General features: G+C 35.2%; 1 protein-coding gene across 1 annotated transcript in view; it reads right to left on the bottom strand.

Moving 5' to 3' along the window:
* Nucleotides 1-12,067, bottom strand: part of LOC104157425 (probable helicase with zinc finger domain) — a gene marked incomplete at its 5' end in the record, with an annotated part of 44,663 nt that extends 32,596 nt beyond the window's left edge. The window contains 4 exon segments of the mRNA XM_009694742.1: nucleotides 1,135-1,313; nucleotides 8,253-8,354; nucleotides 8,885-9,064; nucleotides 11,875-12,067. Of these exon segments, the coding sequence (XP_009693044.1) occupies nucleotides 1,135-1,313; nucleotides 8,253-8,354; nucleotides 8,885-9,064; nucleotides 11,875-12,067 (654 nt within the window).
* Nucleotides 12,068-16,683: the final 4,616 nt, after the last annotated feature.

Genomic DNA, 16,683 nt, shown 5'->3' with positions numbered 1-16,683 from the left:
ACTATTTTTATATACTAAATTTCCCATTAAAATTGCACACATACCTGAGCACTTTGCTGGTTATGGGCTTTAAGGAATGTCAGGGGGAAAAAAGTAACAGAAGTTGAAAGGAAATTTAAATTCAGTCTTCTGATAACACTGGACCAAAAGGTTTGTTGGGTGGATGGGAATTTATGCACTGGATAACATGCACTTGAAAAAAAACCTGAGCCACAGTAGACTTCCATTTTATGAAATGTAAATTAAGGACAGGTACAGAAGAGAAGTGGCTTCATACAATGATATATATTAAGGTTTAAAATAAAGTATTAGAGGACTTAGTGTACCATCCAATTAAGATTATATGCATAAAAATGTAGTGATTTTCTCTGGAAGACATGAATTTCATACAGTTGCACATACATTACTATGGCATGACTGTACACAGTTCATTGCCAAACAAAGCAGTAACTTCCATGTAAAGACCTGAAAATATTCACCATAAATTCCATATTAGTTTTCTCTATTGCAACTAATGCCTAAATGTAGACATAAAAAACTAATCATAAAAACTTCTATAAGGAAATTTCATGTTCTCCAAAAAGCAGATGGATTTCATTTGGAGATCAAGAAAACAGTAAACCCTAAGCAGGCTCTGCCCCCAAAAAAATCAGTCTAATACATTCCAGTTTAGAAAACAACCCTAGAAGTATTGCGTTAACAAAGCATGGGCTTGTATGTGTGGGAGTTGTTTGCAAAGCTGAACAATTCACAAAACAAGGAAAAAAGCTCTCTGTGTGTATTTATGCTTACACGCTTCACTGAGTAATGACCTTAATGAACATAATATTCAAAGACAGAATCTCAAACAGACTTTTCCCTCTTCGATCTCAGAAACATCAGATCATAGATAGTATTGCTTCTTTAATTTTTTTCAGTAAAGAAAAAAACCAGAATAAGCAAAAGGTTAATTTGAATGCTAGCAGTTTATAGCTTCGCAATAAATATTTATTCATAAAAAAAGAGAAGACCATTTTAAGATGATTATTGTTTACTTTATTTTATAACAGTTCAAAGAATTGGGTAAGGAACAAACACTGGTAAGAGGAAGAAAATTCTCAAGGATGGACACTTCTTGTTTAGAAATTATCTTACCTGGTTCAAGATCCAGTTGACATAGATACTGTGACGTATTTAAAGTAACAACTACTACTCGTTGCTTAAGAATGTCTTCTTTCTGGGGCATCTGAAAGGTGGAATGTGTGCTTGAAATCAAACAGTACTGATGCACAACTGGGTGGACAGTCTTTACCCAGCGGTTTCTGAAATATACCCTAGAAAAGAAAAAGGGGGCTTATTTTTTATACAGTCTGAACACAGTGACAGCCTAATATTTCAAATGCTAGTATTTTGTTTTCTGGTAAATAAATGTAATCTTCAGGAAGCAAAACATCACAACTATGCAGAATTACATGCTAAAATATGCTAAAATGTCTTGGATTGACCTTCCATTATTTGCTGCAGTGCAGTACTACATACCTGAACAGTTAGCAAGGATTAATTCACATACAGAAATCTGTAAATTCTTCATACATGTAAGTTCTGTGACCCTCACATCAATGTGTATTTCATTTTAAACTATCAGTGAATTCGTTTTAAAAGAAATATTTCCTCAGCTGAAGTATAAATATAGTCCATAGTCTTGGAACCGACAGAGCTGCTGCAGTGGTCTGCACATTTCATCAACTGCAGCCATAGGTTCTTTAAAAAAAAATGTCAAAAGACATTAACAAAATCTTGTACTTCCTTGTACACATACTATATGTCTTCTGAGTTCTAAGAACCAAACAGGAAGTATATTCATCTTTTTATCATGCAGGGCCATAATTATGACACAGTGTATAAAAGAATTAGAAAACAGTGCCAGAAAGGACAGCTAGAGTCTAAAATATCAGGACATTGTCAGCAAAGCACTGGACTTCCAATATCTTTCCATGACACACAAGATAATTTTAATCACCGTATCATGAGATTAATGATGAATTTTTCTTTAAAAGTGATGAAATGTCACAGCCAGTCTAGCTAAATGGGAGAGGAACAGGGAAGACAAAAAGACTATGCCCCAGAAAACAGAGTACAAAAACCTCCACAGAGGTATACAGAAATATACCAAAGCAAACCAGCTGAGGATCGGGATAAAGACGTCTAAGGGCTTCTCTATGGGGTGTTCCTCAAAAATACAACCTCTATCAAGTAAGAATTGTGAATCTAAAGTGGAACCTTTAAACTATAGGAAACTATTGTACAGATACTAATATTTAGAATTGAAGTTATTTTAATTTATTTCCAAAGCAAATTAAGATGAAATGATTTAAACTGATTTCAGTTCTAAAAATGGGATTTAACACTGCTTGGTTTGTTTATTCATTATTGACTTTCTCCTGCACCCATATCACAAATCCCAAATCATTAACAAAGTATCTGGAAAAGTGTAATTATGCACCTAAGTGCAAAACATGATTGTACTGGCTGGACTTTGGATATCGCATGTCCACCCATATTTGTAAGTTACAGCCCAGTTCCATATAATATGAGAGAAACAATTATTAGGATTATAATAAATTTAGTTTGAGGAAATACAATGTCCATTTTGGACAATAAGCACAAAATGAAATGCAAAGAGGTGCAGAGGCACTGCAGTATTCTGAATGGCTTTTTGATTTGACAACACAACCGACAAAAACTGACACTTCGTGACGAAAAGTAACTCCAGTTAACACTGGGTTCAGTGGAGGAGCAAACCTCCTCCTGAGTCATCCTCAGAACAAGAACCTTCTAATGTTACCCAATACACTTCTTTCTTATCAACCATCGAACTGATAAGCTTTATTTGATAAACTGTTGTTACATCAGCGTAACAAGATGAGTCATGGCCTAATAGCTAGAAGGTGGTAGTAGGAGCAAGATAATCCCTGTTCTATTTATCCCAGCCATTCAGTCAGCTTTCATATGATTCCGTTTCTCAATCTTAACTGAAGGTAATACTTACCTACCATCTCACAGGAGTACTGTGAGGATTAATGAGTTTATTATGAGTTTATGTTTGTAAAGCACTTTGAGATTCTTGGATGAAAGGTGCTATTGAAATGCAAAACATTACAGTTATTAGACGTTATTATACCATGCACTGTCTTTTATTACAAAAATTCAACTACGTGTGACACAGATTGGCTGACAGCATTTCAAACTGCATTGCTGCTTACCTATTAATTTCTGTTATTTTGATGTGAGATCAAAAAGGTATCCCAGAGCTATTATTCACCACTGGCATAAAAAACACCTGACAGACGTGACTACTTCGAAAATGTTGTGATATAAGTAAGCCACACTGAACAAGGGATTTCTTTCTCAGGTGTAATTTAGGCTAAGAAAAACTCCCGTAACTTCATTATTAGGTTTTTTTTGGTTCTTAGAGAAACCCCTTACAAAAATGGGTTTTATCAGCTTAACACAAATTATAACATTTCACCCTGCAACATACCCTTAAATTCTGATTAAACAAGTGACTAACCTTCTAATCTTAATACCTGCATAAGCAAAGTACCTGAATGTCAGCAGAGTTGGGCAGTTACTAATCAAAACATTCATTAGTACCTGCAACACATTCTATTAGTGTGCAGCTGTAAGTACAAAGATGAGCGAAAACTGCAGCTACAAAACCAAAACCCAGCCACAGCTCATGTGAGAGTATGTTTTCTCACATCATGTGCCTCACACCAAGACTTTAATTCTGGAGAAATTAAAACCTTGAAGGCTAAGGTTTACCCAAATCACAGGCAGTGAAATTACTAGCAAATACATAGAGAACCACATTGAAATGGAAATCCCAGAACATTATAGATTAGGGACTCAATCTTCTGCAAACAAAAGCACTGAATACATCCACTGTACTTACTAACGCTTGGTTAACATGCACAGAATCTGCATTTCATGTGGAAATTCATAGCACCTTCATTTCCAAATATGGCATCTGGATATCTACAACAAGAATCTTCATTCTGTGGACCTCTAGCCAATGAGCCAAAGAATGGAACAAATTGTCAGCTAACCCGTCCATGTTTCCATCAACTTTCCAGCCATTATGTCAAAAAAGAAATTTGCTCAAATATTTCTATTAAATGTTAGTCAAATTGAGTATTTCCTAATCTTTCATGTTTTGCTTCCACTGATTAAGTTCCATCAAAGTATCAATTTGTACAATAGACTCTTTGCAAAAGTAGTGAATTTATATCAGTAATTAAGATTCACAATCATTTCCTTGTTCATGTTTCAGGCTGTGTTTGCTCCTAAATCACTTAAAAGATACTTCTAAAAGTTAATAAAGAGGGAGCCTAGGGTCAGAACCTAGAGGAAGGCTGGAGTTTCATTTGCACTCCTGTCCTACAAAAGCAACTTCTACTTCTCATGACTCCTTACAACAGAGTGAATGGGGACTAAATTTAAGTTCTTCAAAACTTCTTTTCCCTATTCTGAACTGGAAAACACTAATTCCTCCCAGTTCTTGATAAAAAGGTCAGAATTCTCCCTTCAGGCTGTGTGCCAAAGAACACTTCTTGGATAAACTCCAACCCCAGTTCCTCAGATTTTGTGCAGTTATTTCTCACCTGAAATCCCTCAAGCAAAAAGAACACAGAAGCCTAGAGGAAAAAGAATTTGGTGGTCTAATTTCATGCCTCTGTTAAAAGACCATTAAAAGAAAAAAAAAAAAAAATCTAAGTAGTCCCAAGAAGCCTAAAGAAAACTTTAAAAGCACTTGATTTCCCTCTTCCATTTCTTTTGATCCACCTCCAAAAGACAGGCTTATTCTCATGAACAAGTATATTCCTTGGGATGCAGAAAATGTGTGAAGAACCTGTCGTATTACCTGAAAGTTAACTTTTTTAATCAATCTTCCTCTGAGTATAGCATAAGATAGAAGTTAGAGTTTCAAGAAAAAAAAAGTAATTGCCTAAAGAGGCATTTATTTTACAAACTAACATTTGCTAAGAGAAATACCATTTTCAGTACAAGAACTTTACTCCAGGCAATTTGGAAAAAAGGGCAACTGTCCTTTAAAACCTGTTGGGTTTGTGTTTGGCTTTTTTTTTTTTTTTTAAATTCGAACTCTGGTTTGCTCCAACTGATTAATTTTTATAGTCTGGGTATCTCCTGAAGCTAGGAGCCACATACTAAAGCCACCTGGTTTCAGGCTACATGCAGTACTTACACATGTACGTTATGATCAAAGTATCTAAAAAATGAACTGGAGAGGTTTCAGCTGAGGTATTTTAAACAGAATCAACTTATTTTCTGATATTGCTGAACTGATAGTTAGCAATAATATGTTTACGAATAAATAAAAATACTAAAAATGCAGATAAAAGCAGTATCAACCTCTTTCCTTTTCCCCTAGTATTACATACAGAACCAGTGTATGGATACAACTAAATTTGAAAATATGCAAGTAAAATAATAGTAATAAACAGTAGATAACTCAACCAGTGTATGCCCAGAAACATACAGAGAAACTGCTGCTATCTGTTTCCTAGGTCTTGACTGGAGTTTTAGGAGGCGGTGATAATCTGAAGTTACCGTGCCTACACCTCAGCAGCCTACCTCCGGAAGACTCTAGCAGTTGATGGAGAGAGACAAGCATATCCACAGAGTAAAAGGGTATACACAAATTGGGAGCCAATTACTACCTCTTACAGCTTGACTCACCATCTAAAGGTGCCTGCTTCTGCATACTTAAAATCAGGTGTCTAAGCACCAAACAGAAGCACTTAATCAAAGGCTCTTTCCTCCTAACTGTAGGTTAGGGTTGGTTTGTTTTCTTCTTTCAGAAACACTTCTGCAATAATTTACCTAAGTATAACAAAATTGTTGCAGTGTCAAGTTTCTTCAGTAGAAGTCAAGTTTTGCAGTGTGCCCCTAATACCGTTCAATCATCTAATCAAACCCAGCGGCATTTTTTTTTTTCTGGATACAAATTTGTTTATGGGCAGCAGGACTATGAGAATTTGGCCTTCAGGTTTCATTGGTATTTTACTTAGGTGCATAACTTAGACTCAACATAAATTCTCAGTGTTCATTCTGACTTTGCATTTTACAAAGGGCACAGAAAGTTATGCTGCTAGGAAAAAATATGAATTTATAACATGATATTTAAACAAAAAACCTCAACTCTAGGCTTCAAACTTTTATGTCACATCATTGACAGGATAATTTATTTAGTGTACATCTTACCCACAGAAATATTTACACAGTTCTCAGTACTCAGTCAATGTTAAATAATTCAGCTTTCCTTCTTTAAAAACAACATAAATATTATGGCGCTCCCCACTAAGCTCATTTTTAGCAAGGATACTATTCAGCCAACTCATCACTTGTACAGTAAATAAGGAAAAAAATCTAAAGCAAACTGTTCAGCCATTCAGAAAAACATTAAACTCTGTAAGTAGCACATCCAGCTTTGATAATTAACTGCTTCCACACCACTTGATGTTTTTTTAAAAATATTTCAAGAGGCTCAGAGCACCCTGTTTCTTTTAATTTGAAAATATAACTTGACAACAGTTAATAAGAAAGATAAGAGATACATGGTTAATTTTTTGCTAGGAGACTCACATAGCTCTAGCTTTCAATTCAGCTAAATTGACCCTTTAACTCCCACCAGTTCAGGTCGACATGCAGTTAGCTTTCAAATAACATATGCTGCTCAATTATATATAATATTTTTTATTTGAAAGCATACATACTTGTGGATCCATAAATATATATACACAATTCCAGAGGTGCCTCCATTTTCTAAAACTTTAACTTTTTATAGTCATATCATGACTATTTCAACAATATCATACAATCTACAGCAGCATTTTCTGAAGGCTTTATAACAAATACTATGACAATTATACTTAAATTCAAACATTCAGTGACTTTTAAACTATGTGCTGTAATTTTCTTGGCAAACATGGATATATATTTTAACCATAAGAAAAATACCACTTCTGTTTATGAGTGTTTTTCATAACTATTTCTGAGACTGGACTACACAGTTGAATAGAGTACATAAAAGAAGGTAGCAAAAGCCTGGCAACCACAACAAAACTGTACTTAACTCCTTGTTCTGTTAAATCACACTTCAATATTCCCGAAAGTGTCAATTACACACATTTTTTCTCCACCACAAAATTAAGACACCATAATGCTTTTTATCACAAAGTGCTTTACAAATCACCTTATGACAATCTATGTTAAAATACAACCAGATCAAAGGTAACTTTTCAAAAACAAGCTGCCTTCTTTTCCTTGGCCAGATCCTCAGTGTCTGTAAAATGTCACATGGCAACTAAAGCCAGCAAACTCAAGAGAATTTACACCTGTTGTAAATCTAGCCCTTTCACATAACTTCACCGGCTTTACTGACATTCCATAAAAATGTAAGTCCAAGATGGCTTTCCATAGCTAACAAGTAAACATACAGAGTCATTTTCTTAGTAATAAACTCACACATTGGTAGTCAGAAAATGATGCTCATAATTTCTAATATATATACACTAAGCTAGCAGTATATCAGTATATATTGTGATTACTGTGCAAAATATTCCCACGAGCTAAGTTTCTGCCCATAAATAAATCCTCCTTAACTATTTCTATGTAAGTTTACCCTCTTTGCTCTTAAAAGTTCCCACCTCTTCTTCATTTTTTTTCCTTAACTAATTTTCCCCAAATACCCACAATAAGTACGTTTAACCATATATACAATGACTTCAAACTGACTTATCAGAAGAGGCCAAACTACTTTCACATGGTTCTCTAAATACGTAGCTCCTATGACACCAAAATTTTTCTTCAAAAAGCCAAATGGGTAGCCCCAGTTTCCAAATTATCGTTGTAAGTGTAAGTCAAAATTTTCTGGAAGTAAAATACAATTAAAGTTCATTTTATTTTATCATAGTAGCTTTTAGAAGAGCATATCAAAAGTTTGCTCATTAGGAAAGACACATTTATCAATAGAATAATAAAAGCTTAAAAAAGGATGTCTTTATTTTTATTTAACAAATAACCCAAAATTACATTGACAATGTTTCATGTTCCTTTTAGTTTATGTTTTTAAAAGCACTGCTGGTAATGCCAATATGCTTTTATGTTTTAAAAGTTCTTTAACCTTTTTTATAGACACCTTTTCTTAAGAATAGTATTTTATAGATACATAATAAGCCTTAAAAAAATACCTGAGAGGTCTTGCCTGGGGATTGCCTGCTTCTACATATGGATGTAAATAATCCTTTATGTAGAGATCAGCAGCACTATTAGAATGGGTGCAAATGAGAATCCTGCTGGAATAAATGGTGCAAATAAAAAAGCAATGAAGAAACAGAAAACAATTCAAAGCAGTAGAATACAAAAAAAAAGAAACAGTGGCCATCTCATCTTCCTGCACATTTATCTTAATGAAATAGTCACTAACCTACCATAGTTCGCATGATTCAGCCCTTTACCTCCAATTCTTCAGTTATGAAAAGATTTAAAGTTCAAACAGTTTTTCAGTAATTATTGTGTGATTATTAATCTAGACTTTAAGTAAGGAACAGCTTTTATTATCTAGCATACTGCAAAACTTTCCATGTCAAGTAAATCACAGTCATTCTACATATTGTCAATTTTAATTAGTTTTGTTCTAAATGGAAAATACAGGCTAAGACTATAAAATTACTTTATCATTCAAAACAGTGACGGATGGCTTGGGGTTTGTTTGGTTTTAAGCTGGATGGAAATTCTCTATTTCTACCTTTCACTTGAATTTAAGTAAAAAATTACATCTCTGCTAATCAAGTATCGCTCTATATTTAGTGCTCCATCTCACCTAGTATCCTGTTGTTGGAGTATGTGCTTGACTGCCTGAGCCAGAGTGAACGTTTTTCCTGTCCCATAGGGACCGATGATAAGAACAGGAGGCAGTTGTATTGAAAGTGGAGTAGTGATAGCCAGAACAGCCTCTTTCTGCTTAGCATTTAGTCGTGGGTCCAACTGCTCATCCCATTGTCTGCACAAAAGGAGGCAACAGAGTTTAAAAACAGAAGCTATGATAATCCACTGTCAGTCAGAAATAAGGTAAGATTTCAAAAGCTTTAAAAGAAACTAAAGAGCCTATATGCTACTGCATTGACTGTGACATTCTGAGGCACCCTGAAACAAAACAACAAATCCAGGAAAACCATCACATGCTTTAATCACAAAAAATTCATAGTATTTGCAATAAATCAGCTTTCGGGGGTGTTTTTTTGTTTGGTTGGGTTTTTTGTTTTCTTTTTTGTTTGTTTGTTTGGGGTTTTTTTGTTTGGTTGGGGTTTTTTGTTTCTTTCCCCAAAAGCTTACATTATCTCACCTAACAAGAATCAACCTGCATAGTACACATTTTAGAAAAAGTATATGCTGCACCATCACCTGATCACAAAAGCAAGTAGACATACGATGATTTTCTACTATTACTATGCAAAATGTAACATTAGTTATGTTTCTGCCCTGTAGTATTTACGTTGTCATCTTTAAAAGTCAACAGTTATACTAGGGCTTGGTAAAAGTTACCTGCAATGAAATTAAAAAACTATTAAGAAACTAATGGCTACCAATTAACTAAAAACTTCTCTTTTTTATTTTTCTTTTTTTTATAAAATCATTAATACACATACCTCTAATGGGAAAGCAGTCTAAAAAAAGGATTTCTGCTGTAACCAGCTACTGATACCAGCATTAAGAGGAAGATGCTTTCAGAAAACTCCAATGACCAGAAGAGGTTAAAGATTTGTAGTCACAGTTTTTAATATTTCCACTGACAGATTTAAAAGTAGACATGCATAGTAAAAAACACCTGTCACTGCTGCACATATGGCCATACTTTAGTAACATGATCTGCTGTGGTACAAGCACTATGCTTCCTACAGACTGGGAAAGTTTCTATCCAGTAGTAGTTAGCAACAGGGAGTAAAATCAAGAAGCAATTGACTGAATTCCTAACTTTCAAGACATCTATGAACAACAAGCTGGCAGGAGTCTCTCAGAAATACTGGAAAGTAATAGGAATATAAAACAAAAATAGAAGAAAAACAGAGCGAAAGGCAGTTTTGAGTCAGTCAGCAGTACTGATTCTCAAGGTAGGGCAAACCAAGCCACCAGATGGAAAAAAACATGCTTATTACACTGACTTAAAACTGAACTACAACCACTACATATACCATTTATGTATATTAAAAAAATATAAAACATTATACAAATTATATCAACTACAACCAATATGTAAATTTCTGTAAATATAAATTTCCATAAATATACATTTCCTGACATAAAACAGAGAAGATAAAGTTCTAGCTTACTTGACTTACCTTCTTTTTATTGAAATCACTGCTTACTTCCAAACTAATCTTAAGCACTACTTCCTTGTAAGGTTCACTCAAAACTTAATTCAGCGAACAGACTGTCACTGACCTCCATTAGCTTTGTAGTATAACTCTATGCAAAACCTATTCCCTTCTTTCTGCCCGTACTGTCAAAGCTTTGATGCATGCTGCAATCATCCTCACCCGGAACACTGCTCCCACCTCTTTATCATGTCTGCTATTCCTACATCTCCAAAGACAAACTCAAATTTTTCTAGTAATTTTTGTCTTGCATTATCTCGCTGTCTGAGGTTTCTGGCCAGATCACTTTCCTTTTAATCCCTGAGCTATCTTCTGATTTGTACTGCATCACAATCACACTCTTAGTTCTCACTGTCAAGACACCCCACGAGTCCTTGCATGCTGTACTGGCTATCAGTTCCACATACCTCTCATTTCCCTGGTTTCTAAGTACAGAAACCTCATGCCTCTCTTATCCTTCCCTATGCAGTAAGAATACTGACCGTATTCCCTGAGCAACACAGCCTCACATTTCTCTTTTCTAAGTATCCTCTTTGAGATAAACTATTTTCACTGTGTCAGCTTTAAGTTTCCTTAAAAGTATTTATATAACATAGGGGTTTATAATTTAATAAAGGAAACTAAGATACATATAAAAAGAATCGAAGGACTGCTGGCAAGTGCAATGCTGGTCCTTCCAAGACTCATTCCCATACCTTTCTTAGTCATCCCCCTCAGCGGTATGTCCAAATTTGGGCTTATTGCATCGAACTCAAAAAGTACTAATTGACAGGATGACAGGACAACGGGTAATGCTTTCAAACTAAAGGAAGGCAGATTCAAACTAGATATAAGCAAGAAATTTTTCACAATGAGGGTGGTGAAACACTGGCACAGGTTGCCCAGAGAGGTGGCAGATGCCCCACCCTCAGAAACATTCAAGGACAGGCTGAGCAGGGCTCTAAGCAACCTGATCCGGTTGAAGATGTCTTTGCTCATAGCAGGGGGGTTGGATTAGATGACCTTTAAAGGTCCCTTCCAACCCAAACCATTCTATAATTCTATGATTGCTCCTTGCGCATAGGAGTCTGCATGCTCAAGATTCTGCACAACAAATTCCTAACTGGCGTTTACATTCCTCTCAAGTATCATGCATATTTTCAGTAAGAACAGCAGAACAGCAAATAAAAATAGATTTCTACACCTACAGTACAAATGCAATGCCTATAAAACCACAGCTCAACCAGAGGGAAAACCAATCAACAGATTCTAGTCCTCAGAGGATCACTTTTCTTGTTTTATTTAGAACAGTTTCACTCCCTTCTCTGAACCATCCTCACCATTAATGAAGAGCAAGGCATGTTTCTTGTTCTAGGGCAGATTTCAGCCATCTGTTATGAGAAATTCAGTACTGCATTACCATACAATCTTTGATATTAAAGTGTGCGTATTCTTGTACCTGTTGGGACTCCAGGGTATGGTGGGAGTCATGCTGACATCTGGAAACAAAATACTGTTGTCCTTAATCCTGTCCAAGGCATAATGCATTTCACAGAGGGGTAAGCGATTTAACTGAAACTGAAGTTCAACCTGCAGCACAAAATGAATAAATAAATGAAGAGGTGAACCAAAAGTGATTAATTTAGAAAACACTTGTTAGACTTTGTATATGATACATTTTTATCTTCCTGCAAATTACTGACTCTCAGAAGAAAACAGCAAACATCATTCAATAAAAAGATTTGCAACAAAATTAACTCACTCTTTTTGTAATTGTTGTTTTGAAGCAAAGATAATATAGCATTTTCTCTAATGTAATTCTGTTGTTTGACTTCTAAGATCAGATTCCACTGTACTTTCAGAAAAAAAATTAAAGGCAAAACATTCTTGCAATTATTTTTTGAATACAAAAAATACTCCTGGAAAATACTATTATCCAAAACCACTGTTTTTACAAATACAAGTTTCCATCCCTTACTGTAAGAACAACCTTGAAAAAGTGATAGACCAGAAATTTTTACAGATCAACAGATGACATAACTCAGATGTGTGACCAGCAGAGATAAACACCAAATATTATTTATTTCTAGTCAAACATTCTGGAATAATATAACTTGTCATTTATGTTCAATTATTAGGACTCCCGAAAAGCTAATTTCTAACAATTAGTTGCTTATCAATACATTCATTTTTTTGTTCTCTCAATTACTTACATTTTAATGCTAGTAAATAAAAGATAATGCCAACAAAATTCTGGTACAAAGTCAGAAACAACATGCAGAGCATGTTAACATCCCTGATTAGATTCAGAACTGAACAACTGATAATGAAATTAGTTTATACATCCATATACTAAAAGAGCAAAGAGAAAAATACATTCTAAGTTTGAACATGGGATAAAAGCTTCCTTTTAATCCTGGGCAATTCATAAAAACAGTTCACTCAGATTATTATTCACACATATTTAAATTTGCAATTCTTAATCTCTCCAAAAACAAATGAATCTGATCAGAGCAGTATGCCAAAGAACTACATGTTAACAACTAACACAGAAGCCTTTATACAAAATTTGACACAGATTCGCACTAATATAGAAGAGCATAAAAGCACCCAAAGCTGCTGAAGAACTTCAAATGACTGACACACATTTTTAGATTTTTTTTCCAAAGCATTGCTATCTATCACTAAATATTTATGGCATTACTGTGCTACAACTCTAATGATTAAATAAGAGTTGTGATTAAATAAGAGTAAATAAGTACCTTTCTGAGATTTACAATGAACTGTGAGCACACTTACAATCAGCCAGCCAAATTACTGCAACCTACCTGGAAAAGTACCCCTCATTTACCTGGAAAGCATACCAGTAATACTTGAAATTTCTAGGGTCATCTTTACAGACAGCTTTCACAACCACCTTACAGAAGCTGGTTCTGTATTATCAACTAACAGACGAGAAAAACAGAAACCGAATAAAGATGAGCTGAAGCTGGTACATTAGCATCATCACACCACTGAAGAGACAAGACAAAGCTGCGGTCGAGCACTCCATGTCACTGCAGAGAAATGCCACAGAGGCGACACAGTCATTCTAAATGTACCCTCATGCCCAAAGCAAAAATCTCGTCTCAGATCTATTAATTTTCTCCTCCAGCACTCACTGATTCTCTATTACTCAGTCTGTTATTACTTAATCACACTTTAATCTCATGATAATTATCGCTACCAACCAGAACATTCAACAAACACAAAGCAATACTAGAATATACTTTTGCAATTATCTTTTCTGACAACTTATATAAAGACTTTAAAAAGTCCTTGTCAGCTAAAATAAGTTTTCCTTATATACTACAAACAAAAACCAATTTGTTGTACTAAAAATCCTCGTGGTTATCAAAATAAGACAGCAAACTTGGGGAAAAAAAGAAAAAGGAAAAACTAAAAAAAGAGAAAAGCAGGCAATCACTTCTCTAAACACAACAGGCCTCATTGAAAGCCACATAAACTTCTCTCATGAACCTTCTCCTATGGAGGAGAATTCCTCCTATGGAGGAATAATTTAGCCTTCTACATTTAACTACTTGTTGGACCTGACGCTCCTTTATCTGCTCAAAAAGTCACTTCCTACCATAGGGATCATACCCGTAAAAACCCTCTCGTGCACCAGTAATGTTGACTACTTGAAGATCATCTTCAAAAGGATTTGCAAAACACAGCTCTTCGTATTTTCTTTTTTCTAGCACATTTAAATATTGCACTGTTCATATTACTATGTAGAACGTAAAATCAACATTAGCTTTGCTGTAAATAAACAATGTTTGCTTGTATCAGTGCAGAATGTAGCCATTAACTTTCAGTCTCTGGCAGATACGAAGACATTAAATATTCATCCTGACTATCACATTTTACAGCAAGATGTATAACCGTAACTCTGAAGAAAAGGGCAGTAACAAATCTGTACAACATTAAGCATGGAGTTCACTAAAGTGATTGTAACTGCTAGGAAAACTTTTTTTAAATACACATGAACATTTGAGAAATTTTTTTCCCTGCTGTTCCACCATGTGGTTTATGCCTATCCACTACCTTAGCAAATACTCCAATCATCAAAGCAGCGTGGTTTAGAACTCATCAAGAATGACAGTGCCAGCTCATCCTGCCCAAGGGGGACCTTGAGCTCCCTTCCAAAGCTCTGTCCTACCCATCTCTACCCAGTGCCCATGTGTCCGCCCAACAACGTCCCACAGATGTTTGAAAGACTTCCACACAAACGGCAATGGTCCCAACCTCACAGTTTGAGCTATACAGGACAAATATCTTTCCTCAGACAGATCCAAGGCTAACAAAAGATCACCTGATAACAATAATTTAAATGCAGAAAAACTGGGATGCTCATCTAAGCCACACTTTATTAACGCCTCCAAGCAAGGTGCCTAGCATTAAATACCTCTTATTATCTACCTGCATTCACCACTTTCTTTAACAGCTTGTGATTTGTTTTGTTTTGAATCCAGTTTGGATTGAATCAAGTAGTTATATTTGCTGTTGCAGAGTACTGAATGAGGCCATCTGTGACGGAGGGGCATGTAACCTGCTTTAATATATATTCCACAATAAGAAAACAGTGGGAAAGGAAGTTAATCCATTGCCAGTTTCACAGAAGAGGACAAAGAACAGAGTTACCACTCCAAAAATAAAACAGTCGCATGTTAGTTTGGTCACCAAAAAGAGGAGCTAGCCAAGGGGGTTTAAAGCACCAGTTCATTCCACGCCACCTTCATGAACAGTGTACTTGACAAGAGCAGAATTGTGTATTTATTATAGGTAAGCCAGTACAACAGGCAAACAAGTGATCAGGATGTTTCTGAGTTGAATTATTAGAAGAGGAAAGGAAGCAAACCACTTAACTTATCCAAAACTTACAGAAATAAAAGTCATTTTGTTAATGTTTTAGAAACACATTGGGAATACTAACTGTACTGAAGACAAGAAGAAAATTTCTAGCGTCTTTAATAAAAATGCTATATATCCAAATTATAATATCCTCAGTTCTAACCTGAGGATGTCTTTCCAAATTTTCAGTTAATACGTAATCAGAAAAAACTTCCTCATAATTAGAATTCATTAAAATACAGGTAACACTTTAAGGATCTGACCACCAGTTCACTGATATATGTATGAAGTACTAAATGATTTTACAAATAACTTTAGGACCCAATTTTTAATGCACAATAGATTTGCTGCCTCAGGCTAAGTTTTATAAGACACTCAAAGAAAAATAAACCAGTTACTGAAGCCCCAGCTCATTTTGCATTCCAGTGGAGTTTCTGATAGAATCAATTAGTAAGTTTAATTATTGTTTTAAGAAAACAAACGCAAAGCCAAGAGCCCAGAACAATGTAAGTCTTCCAGACCAATTATCCATGTTAAATTAAGACATTAGGATTCTTGCATATGTTTCCCCCAAACAAAATGAATGGGAGGAGATAGTCATTTAGTGAAAATGCATTGATTTCAAGCAATTCCAGTGACCTTAATCTGAGGTTATTTGTTTGGTAACAAAATCAATCACGAGGTCTAGAGCATACATACACTGGGGATGGGTGAGGAGTTTAGGTATTTAACTTCACTAGAGCTTTGTCTTCCCTTACATGCATCTACATCTAATGCACTATCTTGTTTGCAAGCTATACAATAGGTTGGTTGGTTTGGTTGGTTTTTAAAAAAGTATCCTCACCCATTTCATGTTAACTGCAAAGTAAACAAAAGTCTGATCTTACTGCCAACACAATTTTCTCTCGCAAAAGTATTATAACTCCTCATTTTGTGACTGAATGTCTCCAAGACAGGTAAATACCTGTCTCAGATACAAGTGTCAGCAGAGTGAGAGCCATGGAAGCAAGTATTATCATTCTGAAACACAGGATATATATAATAGAAGTATTTATTCACCTTCCTCATGCCTCCATCTACCAACCCTCATCATCATCATCAAGGAAACACTGTAAGTTGAAGACTTCTCCACTAAGGACAACACTCCTTTTCTTCTGATATGGGCACGCAGAAAGCAGCACAATGCCCATTCATAACCTCAACAGACCTTATTAAAAATTAATCTCACCTCAGGCCTGGGAACAAATAGTGGAATCCACAATGACACAAACAAAAAGAATGAGAAGATACAAAATAAAAAGTCCAAGATGCAAGTTATCAAAGACTTGAGTTCCAGCTGGCTATGGCAAGAGCAGCAGAGAAATTTTATTTTTTT

The sequence above is a fragment of the Cariama cristata genome, unplaced genomic scaffold (genome assembly GCF_000690535.1).
Source record: "Cariama cristata isolate BGI_N322 unplaced genomic scaffold, ASM69053v1 scaffold17482, whole genome shotgun sequence".
Taxonomy (NCBI): domain Eukaryota; kingdom Metazoa; phylum Chordata; class Aves; order Cariamiformes; family Cariamidae; genus Cariama; species Cariama cristata.
Note: the sequence above shows the minus strand (reverse complement) of the source record. Positions and strands in the feature narration are given on the sequence as shown.